We start from the raw sequence: 18991 nt of genomic DNA on the forward strand, positions 1-18991 counted from the left end.
AGATACTCGCGGGAGTGGAGAGGCTGACCTGGGAGAGAGATACTCGCGGGAGTGGAGAGGCTGACCTGGGAAAGATACTCGCGGGAATGGAGAGGCTGACCTGGGAGAGATACTCACGGGAATAGAGAGGCTGACCTGGGAGAGATACTCGCGGGAGTGGAGAGGCTGACCTGGGAAAGATACTCGCGGGAGTGGAGAGACTGACCTGGGAGAGAGATACTCGCGGATATGGAGAGGCTGACCTGGGAGAAATACTCGCGGGAATAGAGAGGCTGACCTGGGGGAGAGATACTCGCGGGAATGGAGAGGCTGACCTGGGAGAGATACTCGCGGGAATGGAGAGACTGACCTGGGGGAGAGATACTCGTGGAAATGGAGAGACTGACCTGGGAGAGATACTCGCGGGAATGGAGAGACTGACCTGGGAGAGATACTCGCGGGAATAGTGAGGCTGACCTGGGGGAGAGATACTCGCGGGAATGGAGAGACTGACCTGGGAGAGATACTCGCGGGAATGGAGAGACTGACCTGGGAGAGATACTCGCGGGAATGGAGAGGCTGACCTGGGAGAGATACTCGCGGGAATGGAGAGGCTGACCTGGGGAGAGATACTCGCGGGAATGGAGAGGCTGACCTGGGGGAGAGATAGTCGCGGGAATGGAGAGGCTGACCTGGGAGAGATACTCGCGGGAATGGAGAGAATGACCTGGGGGAGAGATACTCGCGGGAATGGAGAGAATGACCTGGGAGAGATACTCGCGGGAGTGGAGACACTGACCTGGGAGAGATACTCGCGGGAGTGGAGAGGCTGACCTGGGAGAGATACTCGCGGGAATGGAGAGGCTGACCTGGGGGAGAGATACTCGCGGGAATGGAGAGGCTGACTTGGGAGAGATACTCGCGGGAATGGAAAGGCTGACCTGGGAGAGATACTCGTGGATATGGAGAGGCTGACCTGGGGGAGAGATAGTCGCGGGAATGGAAAGGCTGACCTGGGGGAGAGATACTCGCGGGAATGGAGAGGCTGACTTGGGAGAGATACTCGCGGGAATGGAAAGGCTGACCTGGGGGAGAGATAGTCGCGGGAATGGAGAGACAGACCTGGGAGAGATACTCGCGGGAATGGAGAGGCAGACCTGGGGGAGAGATAGTCGCGGGAGTGGAGAGGCTGACCTGGGAGAGGTACTCGCGGGAATGGAGAGACTGACCTGGGAGAGATACTCGCGGGAATAGTGAGGCTGACCTGGGGGAGAGATAGTCGCGGGAGTGGAGAGACAGACCTGGGAGAGATACTCGCGGGAATGGAGAGACTGACCTGGGAGAGATACACGCGGGAATGGAGAGGCTGACCTGGGAGAGATACTCGCGGATATGGAGAGACTGACCTGGGAGAGATACACGCGGGAATAGTGAGGCTGACCTGGGAGAGATACTCGCGGGAATGGAGAGGCTGACCTGGGGGAGAATTACTCGCGGGAGTGGAGAGGCTGACCTGGGAAAGCTACTCACGGGAGAGGAGAGACTGACCTGGGAGAGAGATACTCGCAGCAATGGAGAGGCTGACCTGGGGGATAGATACTCGCGGGAATGGAGAGACTGACCTGGGAGAAATACTCGCGGGAGACGAGAGGCTGACCTGGAGGAGAGATACTCGCGGGAATAGTGAGGCTGACCTGGGGGAGAGATAGTCGCGGGAGTGGAGAGGCAGACCTGGGGGAGAGATACTCGCGGGAGTGGAGCTCCCGATGTGCAGGAGATATCCACAGGAGCAGAGAGGCAGACCTGCGGGAGCAAAATAGCCTCCTTGTGCACTGTAGGAATTCTATGGATTTCTACTAATTGAGGAGTCAGTTACTGCAGTAAGGAGAGACGATACCTTGGAAGGGTCGTCAAATGAGGCTTTGTGAATAGAGCATAGGAATAAAAAGGGTGTAGTTAAATTGCTGGGAGTGTATTATACGCCCTCAAACAGACAGCAGGCAATAAAGGAGCAGATATATAGACAATTCACTGAGGGGTGTAAAAATAATAATAAGATAAGTTATTACCTTATTAATCTTAAGAATATTGATAGGCAGAGGGATCTGGGTGCACAGGTCACTGAAAGGGGCAACACAGGTGGAGAAGGTAGTCAGGAAGGCATACGACATGCTTGCCTTCATTGGCCGGGGCACGGAGTTTAAAAGTTGGCAAGTAATGTTGCAGCTGTATAGAACCTTAGTTCGGCCACACTTGGAGTATAGTGTTCAATTCTGATCACCACACTACCAGAAGGGTGTGGAGGTTTTGGAGAGGGTACAGAAAAGATTTTCCAGGATGTTGCCTGGTATGGAGGGCATTAGCTATGAGGAGAGGTTGAATAAACTCGGTTTGTTCTCACTGGAATAACGGAGGTTGAGGGGCAACATGATAGACGTCTACAAGATTATGAGGATAATGGACAGAGTGGATAGTCAGAAGATTTTTTCCCAGGGTGGGAGGGCCAATTACTAGGGGACATAGGTTTAAGATGCGAGGAGCAAGGTTTAAAGATGTACGACGCAAGTTCTTTTACACAGATGTGTTGGGTGCCTGGAACTTGCTGCCAGGGGAAGCAGATAAGTCAGTGACTTTTAAGGGGCATCTTGACAAATACATGAATAGTTTGGGGACAGAGGGATATGGTAGGAGGTTTTAGTTCAGACGGGCAGCATGATTGGCACAGGCTTGGAGGGCCGAAGGGCCTGATCCTGTGCTGTAATTTTCTGTTCTTTGTAATTATATTATCTGATTTCAACTTCCCCAATATTAGGATAGTCATAGTGCAAAGGGTTTAGAGGGGTGGATTTCTTGAAACATATTTAGGAGAGCTTTTTATGCCAACATGTAGAAGGTCCAACAAGGGACCTAATTCTGGGGAAAGAAACCAGAGAGGTGCTCAAGGTGGCAGCGAGGTGGCATTTTAGTGACAGCGACCACAGCACAGTACGATTTAAATTTGTTACGGAAAAGATGGTCTGCAAAAAAATGGTCTTGGATGAAGAGTGGGTTTTCATTAAAATAAGGCAAGATCGATCCAAAGTAGACTGGGAACAGCATCTTGTGGGAAAACCTACAGCAGAGCAGTGATGGGTGTTCAAAACGGAAATGGGGAGAGTGCAGGTCCAACATGTTCTCTTCAGGGTGAAATGTAGGAGCAACAAGCCCAGAGAACCCTGGATGTCGAGGAATATTCAGAACTGGATATGAAAGAAAAGAGGTTTTAGTAGGTATAAGGGGACAAGCCAGCGTAGGTCTTAGTGGAGGATGGAAAGTGCAGAGGGGAACTTGAGAAAGCAATTAGGCGAGCAAAGAGGGGGCATGAAAAAACACTGGCAGGTACGATTTGGGAGAATCTGAAGATATTCTGTAAGTATATTAAGGGGAAGAGGGTAACCAGGAAAAGAGCAGGGGCCATCAGTGCGTGGAGCCAGAGGACATTGGTAGGGTGTGAAACGAGTACTTTGCATCTGTCATCCCTCAGGAGAAAATAGGCATCGAATTTGGGGAGAGGGACTGTGAGGTCCTTGAACAGCTTCATATAGGAAGTGAAGTGAAGTGAAAAATCCCCAGGTCCAGTCGAGTTGTATCCCAGGTTGGGAAGGGAGGAAATGACAGGAGCTCAGACCCAAATTTTTAATTCCTCTCTGGCCATAGGGTGGTGCCTGAAGACTGGAGGACAACTAATATGGTTCCACTTTTTAAGAAGGATGGTACAGATAAACCAGGGAACCTCAGACCAAAGAGTCTCTCGGTGGGAGGGAAACTATTGGAGAAAATGCTGAAGGAAAGAGTCGATCTCCACTTGGAGAGGCACGGTTTGATCAGGGACAGTCAGCATGGCTGTGTCAGAGGGAGGTCATGCCTAATAAATGTGATTGAGATTTTCGAGAAGGTGATCGGGTGTGTAGATGAGGGTACTGCAGTTGATGTAGTTTATTTGGATTTCAGCAAAGCCTTCAACAAGATCTCGTATGGGAGACGGATAAAGGACATGGGATCAAGGGTAACTTGGCAAGTTAGATCCAAACTTGGCTTAAGTGATAGGAGACACAGAGCGATGGTAAAGGGTAGCTTGTGTGACTGGATCCGGTATCCAGGAACGTACCACAGGGCTCAGTGCTGGGTCCCTTATTTGTGATTTATATCAATTATATAGAGGAGAATGGGAGATGATAAGTAAGGTTGCGGACAATGCAAAGATCGGCAGGATGGTGAGGAAGAAGGTCTTAGGTTGCAGGAAGAAATAGGCCCTTTGGTCAGGTGGGCAGACCAATTCTGTATGGAATTAAAAGGTTGTACTTTTAGACCTCATAGCAGAATTAGTTTTGTTTTTAAATTTAGTTAAATTTAATAATTCAATAAGTCAAGGGGTTAAAACTCTTCCGTATTGAGCTGTATAACATACACAAGCTGTTTAGCCAAAGATATTAGCTGCAGGAAGTCTGCCTAAGGACACATATCGCTGGTGATGGGACCCCAGGAAATAACATAGAACATACAATGCAGAAGGAGGCCATTCGGCCCATCGAGTCTGCACCGACCTACTTCCACACCCGATCCCCATAACCCTTGCTAACCTTTTTGATCACTAAGGGCAATTTATCATGGCCAATCCACCTAACCTGCACGTCTTTGGATTGTGGGAGGAAACCGGAGCACCCGGAGGAAACTCACGGGGAGAACGTGCAGACTCCGCAGTGACCAAGTCGGGAATTGAACCTGGGACCCTGGCGCTGTGAAGCCACAGTGCTAGCCACGTGTGCTACCATGCTGCCCATATAGAGATAAGAAACAAATGGTCTTTATCAAGGATGGAAGTGAACAATGTAGGATCTTTTCACCATTTCCTTTTTATTGGCGTCAAGTTTTCTGGAGAAAAGGCATAATCATGCAGAATTGTTATTTCAGTGGGCAGTTTAACCTTGGGAAGACCATTATACTTTGATAGGGGAGGTGATTGATAACCACATACTTGATAATGGGGAGCCAATGATAAATATTAGGAGACAGCATGTACGTGTCTTTGCACTGATTGGGTATTATAATTAAATAAGCATGCACTTGTTGGAATTGGTTAATCATTCTCATATAATATACATGATGTAGTAAACATAATCAATAGTCATGATTGGACGCAGATAACTAGAATCATAGAATTCCTACAGTGCAGGGGGAGGCCATTCAGCCCATTGAGCCTGCACCGACCCTCTGAAAGAGTACCCCACCTTGGCACACTCCCCCACCCTATCCCCCCAATCCCACCCAATTTGCACATCTTTGGACACTAAGGGGCAATTTAGCATGGCCAATCTACCTAACCTGCATATCTTTGGAATGTGGTCATTCCAAATTAATAGGGTCATTAAGACATACGGGGCACTGCACATATCAGTCGTAGCATAGATTAGAAGAACATGGAGGTTATGTTGGAGCTGTACAAAAAGTGACTGCACTGGAGGTGGTGCAGAGGGGATTCACCAGGATGCTGCCTGGGATGGAACATTTGAGCTATGAAGAGAGGCTGGATAAGCTCAGGTTGTTTTCTTTGGAGCAGAGAAGGTTGAGGGAGGACCTGATTGAGGTGTATATAAGATAATGAGGGGTGTGAACAGGGTGGATAGGAAGCAGCTGTTCCCCTTAGTTGAAGGGTCAATAATGAGGCGGCATAATTATAAGGCGAGGGGCAGGAAGCTCAGAGGAAAAACCTTTTCAACCAGAGGATGATGGGAGTCTGAAACGCACTGCTTGGGACGGTATTAGAGGCGAGAATCCTCACAACCTTTAAAAAGTACACGGACGAGCACTTGAAATATTATATCATTCAGGACTATGGGCCAAGTGTTGGAAAGTGGGATCAGTTTAGATTTATCGGTGCAAACCCGATGGTCCAAAGGGCCTCTTCTTTCCTGTATGACTCTACGATTCTATAGCCCACGGGGAAACACAATCACTTGATCCACTGTAGCCATCACATGCCCTATCCAACAAATGTAAAATGGGCCACACGAACAGTATATTTTAGGTTGACAGTGAGTTTGCTTTCATCGTTTAACTGGACAATTTGAGAGTAAGGTAAATTTAGAAATGCGTGTCTACCCAGCAAAGAGTGAAGACTAGTTCCATATTCAACAAACAGTCCTGGTGACTTTGATCTTACCTCCATGCACACTGGACAGTTCTGTCGGGAAACGTTTTCAACACACTGTACAGAAGGGAAAGCTAATGTCAGTATTCAAATGCTATTAACCATATATTCTTCTTAAAATCAGAAACGACAGCAATGATCAGCAGAGAAAGGATACTGGTGTAATTCTAGTTTTAAATATATTTTATTCCGAACAATACAATTTCCACAATCATAAAAAACACGCACATCCATATTAGACAGCTTGTCATTTTATATCTTTATAAACTAACAAACTAATTTCACCCCAAAACAAACCTCCCCCATCCCATCCCCTCCCTCCATTGATTGCTGGCGGCAAACAGATCTTTGAAAATACAGGTGAACGGCCTCCAACTCTAGTGGAATATCTCCTCTGATCCCCTAAAGGCAAATTTAATTTTCTCCATTTGCATAAACTCTGCCACATCCCCCCCAACAACGCCAAAGCCCTCGGGGGCACCACCCACCTCCATCCAAGAAGTATCCGTCTCCGGGCAACCAGCCTCGTGAGCCTACCCTCCACAAACAGATCCCCGATCCTCTCAACCCCATCTCTCCTCCATCTCCTATAAGTTGCTTCCATCCTCGACAGCGCAAATCTATGATGTTCCAGATAGTACCAACATGCCTCCCAGTCAGAACTGAGTTGATTCCAAATTTTAAGAGATGCCACTATCGGGCTCACTGTCTCCATGGCCAGGGGAAAAGGGAGAGGGGCAGTAACCAGTGCCTTTAAACACGTCCCAACGCAAGACGCCTCCATTTACCCCCACCCTAACCCCCTCACCACTGCCACACCTTTACTACATTCACCGCCCAGTAGCAATATAATAAATGTGGCAGCGCCAGCCCCCGGAATGTTTTCCCCTCTCCAGGAAGACTCTCTGGAGCCTCAGTATCTTGCCTGCCCACACAATTGCCAAAATTAAACTTATCCACCCTCACAAAAAACGCTTTCGTGAAAAAAATCAGGAGAAACTGAAACACGAACAGGAACCTTGGAAGAATATTCATTTTTATGGTCTTTACTCTATATTGCTGTAATTCCAACCATAACTGAAATTGAGATCAAAAAATTAACTTAACTTTAACAAAATTCTAACTGGGAACAAATATGTGTGAAATTTCTCTGGCATTCCTTGGGTACCGAGAGGTCTCGGAGAGTTTGACAGGCTAGTGGACATAGAATAGGAGGGAGAAAAACAAGAGAGGGATGAGAACAGTCTGCCAACAGGACGGAGGAAGCATGGAACTAGGAGATAACTAGTGTCGGAAGATTGGAGGCTATAATGCTTGATTCATGCCTGGAGAGAGGTGGGGAGAAAGGGTTGAAACCAGCACACGGTTCAAAGGCGAGGACAAGAATTCGGAGACCTGGGGCGAAATTCTCCGACCCCCCCCCCCCCCCCCGCAGGGTCGGAGAACCGCCCCGGGGCCGGCGAAAATCCTGCCCCCGGAATTCTCCACCACTCGAGTATTGGCGGGGGCGGGAATCACGCCGCGCCGATCGGCAAGCCCCCTGCGGCGATTCTCCGGCCCGCGATGGGCCAAAGTCCCGCCGCTGTGAGGCCATTCCCGCTGCCGTGGTTTCAACCACCTCTGGTGGCGGCGGGATTGGCGGCGCGAGCGGGCCCCCGGGGTCCTGGGGGGAGGGGGGGGGGCGCGGGCAATCGGACCCGGGGAGGGGGGGGGGGGCGCGGTGGCCTGGCCCACGATCGGGGCCCACCGATCGGCAGACGGGTAAGTGCCGTGGGGGCACTCTTTTTCTTCCACCGCCGCCACAGCCTCCACCATGGCGGAGGCAGAAGAGAACCCCTCCACCGCGCATGCGCCAGTGGTGACGTCAGCGGCTGCTGACGCACCGGCGGTGCATGCGCGAACCGGCAAAGTCCTTTCGGCCAGCCCCGACGCCGGCTAGCAGGCGTCAAAGGCCATTGGCGCCGAAGAATTCCGCACCTTTGGGGAGGCCCGACGCTGGAGTGGTTGGCGCCACTCCGGAACCCCCCCGCCCCGCCGGGTAGGGGAGAATCCCGGCCCTCGGCCAGATGTTTCCGTGTGACGCGCGCACATGGAGGGCAGGGCCGGAAGCAGCCATGTCTCCCGGTCTCGGTCAAGATCTATTATCCATTGCAATATGACGCTGGCTGCCATTAAATGATAGGGTCAACAGAGCCATTGTTTTCATTCCTCAGATGACCATCCACCAGAGCCAGCCAGGCAGCGGACAACCCTTCACTGATACCGGAGCAGATGCTGATTGAAGAGACACCCACAGCACACCCTATCTCAGCGCCAAGCACCAGTGCAGAAACTGACCTGCCGGTGGGCATTAGCACATTGGATCAGTTGGTGGTGCACAGTGGTGAGGGCACGTCACGTTTGCCCAAGTAGATAATGAAGACAGGGTGTGCCCAGAGCTCTGGCAGCCATAGGATTGCTGGCAGGACCACAAGGCAGATGATGAGCCTCTGGAGTCGTCATTTTGGTGACAAATGATGGGTTTCCAGAGGGATGTGCGGAGTGATTTGGCGGGAATCCCAGAGAGTCCGTGTGCTGTGGTCACTGTCACAGACGGGCACTGCGAATACCCTGAACACCGAGCGCACAGCCTCACCCATTGAGAGAGTTCCAATTTTCATGGAGAGGCAGCTCCAGGAGAACAATAACGGCTTCTCGGAGCCCTCACACAGGCACTGACCTCAGCAAGTTACTGACAGTGTGGGAGAACGATGTGGCACCTAATCTCCCAGATGTGTGCCCATCCTTCAGTGGTGAGCAGGACAGTACAGACACACCTCACAATGCCCATGTGCCCCGGATGAGGATAGAAGCTCCTCCACCTCTCTGCCAGTCACTGCACCATCCTCAGAGTCTGTAACAACGGAGGAGTGCCTGGCTGAACGTTTCAGGAGGAGCCTGGTGAGGCCTCGCCAGCCAGAGGACTACCGCCAAGGACATTGATGCCAACAGTACCCCACAGTCAGAAACCGGCCTCTTAATGCCATCATCGGGAGCCCTGGAAAGATCCAGTGGCATAAAAGTTAAATTCCACAGTGGCCTTCAGAGCCACGCGCATTGGGTGTCCACCCACACAATTGGAGGCTACCTCTGGCCCAATCATCTGGCATTTGAACATGATGGCTTCTCCTGCAAGCGGGAGCCTCCCGTGGCATTGGGTCTCCGTTGAGTCAAAGAAGTTGGACTGCTGCCTGTAGACCCTGGCAGCTGGGTGGGGACATCCTCCTTGCCCATCCGCTGGCCCGATAAATCTGTACCTGTACCTCTCCTCTGAGATAATGCCTTCGACCACCTGGCCTCCTTTCTCTTTGTCCAATGTCCTCCTCAGAGGAAGTGCTCCCTGCTGAATAGACTATACCCATCTGCAGAGATGCAAATAGGGCTGATCCGTGCACGGAGGGTGCCAGAGGGATGCAATTCTCAGACGTTACAAGTCTGCAATGTCCTGAAAATTCCAGATTAGATGCTAAAGAAAGCAGTGCAAACTCGCTCAATACTCCAAACCAAAACCTCACCAAACTCCCCAAAACTCCTAACTCCTCAGCCTGTCTTTCCTCCAGCCCCTTTCACCCCGCCCCCCCCCCCCCCCCCCCCCCCACCCCCCGAGAACTGCAAATCCGGATGGCACGCCTGCCCGAAGACCGAAATATCGAGCAAGTGCACAATGACGTAGGATGCATGATTTGACGGCCATTGGGTCGGCCTTGCACCCGCCTGGGCAGTGTAGATTTCTGCCCCTGAATATCAGCAGGGGAGGAGTCACAGTCTCTCCATCTCCGGTTCCTCATCCTGCCAACCTATCGTCCTACCCCTGCTCCCGCAATCTCTATTTCCTTAGATCAAGATCATTTTATCCTCGTGCTTCAGGAAGTGCCTCAGGGCATTTTTCTGCTTCAGTGGCACTGCTTATATAAATGTTGTTTTCATCCTCTCCACTCACCTCACTCAGCTGGTCGTAATCTCTACTCCAGTGCTATTTATAGTTTCTTTTGCTCTCGTCTTAACCTCTATTAAACAAAAGCACAGCACCAGAACTGGGATATTACATTTACTTATGCTTAAAAACGAAATGGAGTACTTTTGATGAAATTTCTTATCCTTTTGTTATGATCCCAGCTGATGTTACGACCAGACAAGTCAGATCAGTAAATAGGATACTGTGCTGCAGCATAAAGCTTTTTTTAATTATTTATGGGACGTGGGCATCGCTGGCTAGGCCAGCATTTATTTGCCCATCCATAGTTGCTCTTCACAAGGTGGTGGTGAGCTGCCTTCTTGAACCGCTGAGGTCCCTGAGGTGTAGGTACACCCACAGTGCTGTTAGAGAGGGGGTTCCAGGATTTTGCCCGAGTGACAGTGAAGGAACGGCCAATATATTTCCAAGTTAGGGCGGTGAATGACTTGGAGAAAAACTTCCAGCTGGTGGCTGCTCTTGTCCTTCTAGATGTAGCAGTTGTGGGTTTGGAAGGTGCTGAATAAGGAGCATTGGTGAGTTACTGCAGTGCACCTTGTAGATGGTACACACGGCTGCTACTGTTCATCAGAGCTTGAACGAGTGAATGTTTGTGGAAGGGGGAGCAATCAAGCAGGTTGCTTTGTCCTGGATGGTGGTGAGCTTCTTGAGTATTGTTGGAGCTGCACTCATCCAGGCAAGTGGAGAGTATTCCATTAAACTCCTGACTTGTGCCTTGTAGATGGTGGACATGGTAGAGGGGGGTTCAGGAGGTCAGTTTCCCATCAATGGTAACCCCCAGGATGTTGATTGTGGGAGGTTCAGCGATGGGAATGCCATTGAATGTCAAGGGGTAATGGTTCGATCCTCTCTTGTAGATGGCTGTTGCTTGGCACTTGTGTGGCATGAATGTTATTGCCACTTGTCAGCCCAAGCCTGGATATTGTCCAGGTCTTGCTGAATTCGGATATGGACTGCTTCATTATCTGAGGAGTCACGAATGGTGCTGAACATTGTGCAGTCATCCGCAAACATCCCCACTTCTGACCTGATGATGGAAGGCAGGTCATTGATGAAACCAGCTGAAGATGGTTGGGCCGAGGACACTACCCCGAGGAACTCCTACAGTGATGTTCTGGAGCTGAGATGATAGACCTCCAACCACCACAACCATCTTCCTTTGTGCCAGGTATGACTCCAACCAGCGGAGAGTTTTCCCCCAATTCTCATTGACTCCAGTTTAGCTTGGGCTCCTTGATGACATACTCGGCCAAATGCTGCCTTGATGTCAAGGGCAGTCACACTCTCACCTCATCTCTGGCATTCAGCTCTTTTGCGCATGTTTGAACCAAGGCTGTAATGAGGTCAGGAGCTGAGTGACCCTGGCGGAACCCATACTGAGCGTTCGTGACATCTGTGATGCTGTGGATCTCCGGAGGAGACTGAGGTGGATCATCTATTCGGCACTTCTGTCTGAAGATTATTGCAAATACCTCAGCCTTGTCTTTAGCTCATATGTGCTGGCTCCTCCATCATTGAGGATGGGGATGTTTGTGGAGCCTCCCCCTCCAGTGAGTTGTTTAATAGTCCACCACCATTCACGGCTGGATGTGGCAGGACTGCAGAGCTTAGATCTGATGCGTTTGTTGTGGAATCGCTTAGCTCTATCTATTACTTGCTGCTAATGCTGTTTGACACACAAGTAATCCTGTGTTGTAGCTTCACCAGGCTGACACCTCATTTTTCGGTCTGCCTGATGTTGCTCCCGGCATGCTCTCCTGTACTCTTCATTGACCCAGGGTTGATCCCCTGGCTGGGTGGTAATGGTAGAGTGGGGGTTATGCCAGGCCATGAGGTGCAGATTGTGGTTGAATACAATTCTGCTGCTGCTGATGCGATGGAAGCCATTCCAAATCCTTTCATCCAACAGCAAGATTGTTAACTTGGAAATGCCTCATAGCTGTATCTCAGGATTCCAATTGAGTTGGTTAGGGCTCCTTGATGCCATAATCGACCTCATGGATGCCCAGTCTGGAGTTGCTAGATCGGTTTGAAGTCTATCCCATTTAGCACGGTGGTAGTGCCACACATGATGGAGGGTATCCTCATGTGGAGACAGGACTTTATCTCCTCAAGGACTGTGCGATGGTCACTTCTACCGATACTGTCATGGACAGATGCATCCGCAGCAGGCAGATTGGTGAGGATGAGGTCAAGTATGTTTTTCCCTTTTGTTGGTTCCCTCACCACCTGCTGCAGTCCCAGTCTAGCAGCTATGTCCTTTAGGACCCAGCCAGCTCGGCCTGAGGTGGTACAACCGAGCCACTCTTGATGATGGATATTGAAGTCCCCAACCCAGAGCATATTCTGCTCCCTTGCCACCCTCAATGCCTCTACCCAGTGGTGTTCAACATGAGACGAGTACTGATTCATCAGCTGATGGTGGCCGGTACATGGTAATCAGCAGGAGGTTTCCTTGACCATGTTTAATCTGAAGCCATGAGACTTCATGGGGTCCAGAGTCAATGTTGAGGATTCTCAGGGCAATTCCCTCCCGACTGTATACCAATGTGCCGCCACCTTTGCTGGGTCTGTCCTGCCGTTGGGACAGGAGTGAGACATACATATCCAGGAATGATGACCGTCTGGGTCAATGGTTGGAGGTCTGTCCAGTTCCATTCCTTTTTTGTGTTTTTGTAGCGGATGAGTCCAACTGGGTGGCTTGCTGGGCCATTGCTGTAGGTCTGAAGTCACATGTCGGCCAGACCAGGTAAGCACTTCCCCTTATACGTTCCTTTTGATTGGCAGCTATTTGCAACAATATGAAATTTATTTTCAATCTTATTTTTTCAAATAGTGATTTTTCTTCCTATGTTCCGTCTTTGATGTTTGTGCTTCTGCTGCCTACCTCTGGGCAGGATATGTATGGCTCGTGTTGCAAGTCTCTGCTTAGCCATCATAGCTGCTCAGCAAATGGCAGCAAAGATCAAGCACTCCAGCAGCAACATGATATATCCAGTATTTTTCTCTTCACCAGCTTCAACAAAGTAAAAGATAAGCGGTACACAGTGAAGCCCTGATACATCGGTAAACAACAGGTCTAATTTACCTTGTGGTTCCCACGGAGTTGAGTAGTTAGACACAGGTTACATTTCACACAGTGGAAAAAGTTATCTTCTGGCCCAATCCTATGCAAGAGGTTTAAAGAAAATTATAAAACAGCATTAAGTTAATATAGCAAAGTCTCAACACCACTGATAACCACCTCACCAAAATAACAATGTCTGCCCCGTTGCATTGGGCACTTTTATAGAACCAGAATGAGATGAAACTGGAAGTCAGTGTACTGAGAGATTAGTATCTAGTAATAATATCTTCACTATTGCAAACAGGATCAAACATAATCTTCGCAAAGGCAGTTAGGAATGCGCAACACATGGTGGCCTTGCCAGCAACACTCACATCCCCATGAAAGAATTTTAAAAACAATTACCTTAACGTATTTGCCCAAGCTCAGAGGAAGTAAAACAAACAATAATCCCGTTTAGCTTCAGCAGGCCAGAGGATTTTTAGTAGTCTCTTATAGCCCATTTAAAGAGTCATGTAGTCCACATGCACAAAACTAAATATCCTAAATAGAGTATGTTACATACCATAATAATAATACAGGATAGTCCATTGTTCGCCAAAGAATTGCAATTTAAAAGCTAAAAAGTTTACTTTACAGCTCATGTAGAGTGCCTTCATTCTGGCAATCTTTTGACCATTTTAGCTCTTGTGTAAAATGTGGCAAAGAATTAACAATCAAATGACAAGAGTACTGTAAAAATGGTCATGCACACTGGGCTAAATTGCTGGCTTTTAAAGCAGACCAAGCAGGCCAGCAGCACGGTTCAATTCCCGTACCAGCCTTCCCGGACAGGCGCCGGGATGTGGCGACTAGGGGCTTTTCACAGTAACTTCATTGAAGCCTACGCCTGACAATAAGCGATTTTCATTTTTCAATCGTTAGGTAAAATTGAAGGTGTATTTCTTTCATTTACTTCATTACAATATAGATTCTAGATTGCCGTGCAGCACAACGCATCTCAAAGGTCGACTGGCAACACTGTGGCATCCAGTTAGTTGGAACTCACAGCAAACAAGAGTCTCTATGAGCTACACCGCACAGCACCGAGTGTACCCACACCGCACAGCACCGAGTGTACCCACACCGCACAGCACCGAGTATACCCACACCGCACCGAGTGTACCCACACCGCACAGCACCGAGTGTACCCACACCGCACAGCACCGAGTGTACCCACACCGCACAGCACCGAGTGTACCCACACCGCACAGCACCGAGTGTACCCGCACCGCACCGAGTGTACCCACGCCGCACAGCACCGAGTGTACCCACGCCGCACAGCACCGAGTGTACCCACGCCGCACAGCACCGAGTGTACCCACGCCGCACAGCACCGAGTGTACCCACACCGCACAGCACCGAGTGTACCCACACCGCACCGAGTGCACCCACACCGCACAGCACCGAGTGTACCCACGCCGCACAGCACCGAGTGTACCCACACCGCACCGAGTGCACCCACACCGCACAGCACCGAGTGTACACACACCGCACAGCACCGAGTGTACACACACCGCACAGCACCGAGTGTGCCCACACCGCACCGAGTGTACCCACACCGCACAGCACCGAGTGTACCCACACCGCACCGAGTGTACCCACACCGCACAGCACAGCACCGAGTGTACCCACACCGCACAGCACCGAGTGTACCCACACCGCACAGCACCGAGTGTACCCACACCGCACAGCACCGAGTGTACCCACACCGCACAGCACCGAGTGTACCCACACCGCACAGCACCGAGTGTACCCACACCGCACAGCACCGAGTGTACCCACACCGCACAGCACCGAGTGTACCCACACCGCACAGCACAGCACCGAGTGTACCCACACCGCACAGCACAGCACCGAGTGTACCCACACCGCACAGCACCGAGTGTACCCGCACCGCACCGAGTGTACCCACACCGCACAGCACCGAGTGTACCCACACCGCACAGCACCGAGTGTCCGCACAGCACCGAGTGTACCCACACCGCACAGCACTGAGTGTACCCACACCGCACAGCACCGAGTGTACCCACACCGCACAGCACCGAGTGTACCCACACCGCACAGCACCGAGTGTAGCCACACCGCACCGAGTGTACCCACACCGCACAGCACCGAGTGTACCCACACCGCACCGAGTGTACCCACACCCCACAGCACCGAGTGTACCCACACCGCACCGAGTGTACCCACACCCCACAGCACCGAGTGTACCCACACCCCACAGCACCGAGTGTACCCACACCGCACAGCACCGAGTGTACCCACACCGCACCGAGTGTACCCACACCCCACAGCACCGAGTGTACCCACACCGCACCGAGTGTACCCACACCGCACAGCACCGAGTGTACCCACACCGCACAGCACCGAGTGTACCCACACCGCACAGCACCGAGTGTACCCACACCGCACAGCACCAAGTATACCCGCACCGCACAGCACCAAGTGTACCCGCACCGCACCGAGTGTACCCACACCGCACCGAGTGTCCGCACAGCACCGAGTGTACCCACACCGCACAGCACCGAGTGTACCCACACCGCACAGCACCGAGTGTACCCACACCGCACAGCACCGAGTGTACCCACACAGCACCGAGTGTACCCACACAGCACCGAGTGTACCCACACAGCACCGAGTGTCCCCACACAGCACCGAGTGTACCCACACCACATGGACTTCCAAGGAATTCACCTGAGGAAGGAGCTGCACTCCGAAGGCTAGTGTTTCCAAACAAACCTGTTGGACTTTAACCTGGTGTTGTAAGACATCTTACTGTGCCCACCACAGTCCAACGCCGGCATCTCCACATCGTGACAATAAAGATTATTATATTATTATACATGATGGGCTGAATAGTCTCATTCTACGCTGTACAATTTTCTATAATTTCTAGCTTTAGCTTAAAAGGAAGATTCACTGCAATAAATAGAACTACCGGAAATAAAGCTCTTTGAACAGCATCTAAAATTGTTAATTAAATGGGGATTTAAAAGGAAGCATTATTCTGCAGTGATCTTTCATAATACGAGGCACTTCACGGTCAACAGCTGACCTGCTGACACACTGAAATCAACAAGTGTTAAGTACAGGTTGAGTATTTCAGGCAGTCACAAAGAACGGACAACCTTCAGTTTCCTAAATTTAGAATTCGGGATGTCACCTGGATATTTCATCATGATCCAAAACAGACTAACTACAACGTTTGCAGAAAATACTATAATCTGAAATTACTTTCTGTAGCTCAACCGGAATAAACACTTAAAACGAAATGGAGGATAAACACAGGCTGCTTGGGCCTAACAGGTTGTTTCCAGGTTGTAATTTGCACAGAATTAAGCAGCACACAAACAGATCATTCAGCCTAACTGGACCATTATGGTGTTTATGCTCCACTCAGTCCACCTCCCACACCTCTTCAGGTCACCCCAACACCACATCCTTCTATTTCTTTCTCCCGCCTGTGCTTAACCAGCTTGCACTTAAATTCATCTGAGCTATTTATTTCAACCATTCTATGTGGGGGTGAGTGACCATGCTCTGGGTAAAGATATGCCCCGCACAACCCACCCCCTAGATTTATGAGCTATCATCGTATATTTAATTATTCATCAGAGAATTGTTCCTGGGATGTGGCCCTTACTGACAAGACCAGCATTGATTGTCCATCCTTAATTGCCCTGAGAAAGTGACAGTGAGCTGCCCTCTAGGATGGCTGCAGTCTGTCTGAATTGTAGATTTTCCAAGCAGTTTTTTGGTATGGTTGAATGGCTTGCTCGGCCAATTCAGAGGGCACACGGGAAGGTCTGGGGCCACGTGTAGGCCAGATCAGGTTGGGAGGCAGGTTTCCTCTGTTCAAGGTCGTTAGTGAACAAGATGGCTTTTTACAACAATCCGCAGGTTTCATAGCCACTGGGATTTAAAAAAAAAAATCTTTATTGTCACAAGTAGGCTTACATTAACACTGCAATGAAGTTACTGTCACTACATTCCGGCAACTGTTCGGGTACACTGAGAGAGAATTCAGAATGTCCAAATTACCTAACAGCACATCTTTCGGGACTTGTGGGAGGAAACCGGAGCACCCGGAGGAAACCCACGCAGACACGGGGAGAAAGTGCAGACTCCGCACAGTGACCCAAGCTGGGAATCGAACTGGAGACCCTGGCGCTGTGAAGCAACAGTGCTAACCACTGTGCTATCCTGCCTCCAGAATCCAGACCGATGATGCAGACTTTGGATTGCCAAATAAAACAAGATACTGCAGATGCTGGAAATGTGAAAGAAAAAGAAAAATTGCTGGAAAAACTCAGCAGGTCTGGCAGCATCTATGGAGAGAGAAGCAGAGTTAATGTTTCAAGCGCAATATGCCTCTTCTTCGGAACTCCAAAAGCTCACCTACAAATTCCACATGGTGGGCAATGATACTGTTTCTTGTCCACATCAAAAAGATGACATGTGTCACAGTAGTATTCTCCAAACACAGTTTCACAGCTTTCACAGGTCTTTTTCACCTGCAGAGAAAAGCAAAGTATTCAAAAGAACATTAGCCTTCTACTGCATGCACAAAACCACAACTAGGTGCAACATAATTAGCATACAATTAAAGTATCAAATAATGTTAAACAGATGAAAATGAGGCTGACAGAAAAAGAAACCTTCAGTCTCCATCTTTTTATTATCCCAATCAGTGATGTTGATGAAAGCCATAATCCCCTTTCATAGAATTTACAGTGCAGAAGGAGGCCATTCGGCCCACCAAGTCTGCACCGGCTCTTGGAAAGAGCACCCTACCCAAGGTCAACACCCCCACCCTATCCCCATAACCCAGTAACCCCACCCAACACTAAGGGCAATTTTGGACACTAAGGGCAATTTTGGACACTAAGGGCAATTTATCACGGCCAATCCACCTAACCTGCACATCTTTGGACTGTGGGAGGAAACCGGAGCACCCGGAGGAAACCCACGCACACACGGGGAGGATGTGCAGACTCCACACAGACAGTGACCCAAGCCGGAATCGAACCTGGGACCCTGGAGCTGTGAAGAAATTGTGCTATTCACAATGCTACCGTGCTGTCCGACATAGAATCACAACAACGCAGGAGGCCATTTGGCCCATCAAGCCTGCACCAGCCCTCCAGAAGAGCACCCTACCCCATCCTATCCCCATAACCCTACCTAAGCCTGCACATCTTTGGACTATGGGAGGAAACCAGAGCACCCGGAGGAAACCCACGCAGACACGGGGAGAATGTGTCACCCAAGGCCAGAATTGAACCCTGGCATTGTGCCACCGTGCTGCCCTTTGTACACATTTGTTTCCAAACACACTTAATACGCACACACACACACACACCTTCCACGCTACGTCCCAAACCCACAACCTCATAGTCAGAGTTACAGAAAGAGGCCCTTCGACCCACCGTGTCTGTGACAGCATCAAGCACCTTTCTTTTCTAATCTCATTTTCCAGCATTTGTATGCTGTGGCGTTTCAAGTGCTCATTTAAATGCTTAAATGTTGTGAATGTTCCCGTCTCTACCACCCTTTCTGGCAGTCAGTTCCAGATTCTAATCACCCTTAGGGTGAAGAGGTTTTTCCTCATATTCCCTCTAAAGTTCCTGCCCATTACCATAAATCCATGCCCCCTAGTTATTGCCCTCTCTACTATAGTTTCCCTCAGTTGGCTGGACAGATG

General features: G+C 50.0%; 1 protein-coding gene across 1 annotated transcript in view; it reads right to left on the reverse strand.

Annotated features, from left to right (window-relative positions):
* The window catches only part of rchy1 (ring finger and CHY zinc finger domain containing 1), a 52663-nt gene that overhangs the window by 24070 nt on the left and 9602 nt on the right, over positions 1 to 18991 (reverse strand). The window contains exons 3-5 of the mRNA XM_038792849.1: positions 17686 to 17801; positions 13267 to 13345; positions 6179 to 6223 (exon numbers count right to left, since the gene is read on the reverse strand). Of these exons, the coding sequence (XP_038648777.1) occupies positions 6179 to 6223; positions 13267 to 13345; positions 17686 to 17801 (240 nt within the window). The remainder of the gene's footprint in view (positions 1 to 6178; positions 6224 to 13266; positions 13346 to 17685; positions 17802 to 18991) is intronic.

The sequence above is a fragment of the Scyliorhinus canicula genome, chromosome 3 (genome assembly GCF_902713615.1).
Source record: "Scyliorhinus canicula chromosome 3, sScyCan1.1, whole genome shotgun sequence".
In the NCBI taxonomy this organism is placed as follows: domain Eukaryota; kingdom Metazoa; phylum Chordata; class Chondrichthyes; order Carcharhiniformes; family Scyliorhinidae; genus Scyliorhinus; species Scyliorhinus canicula.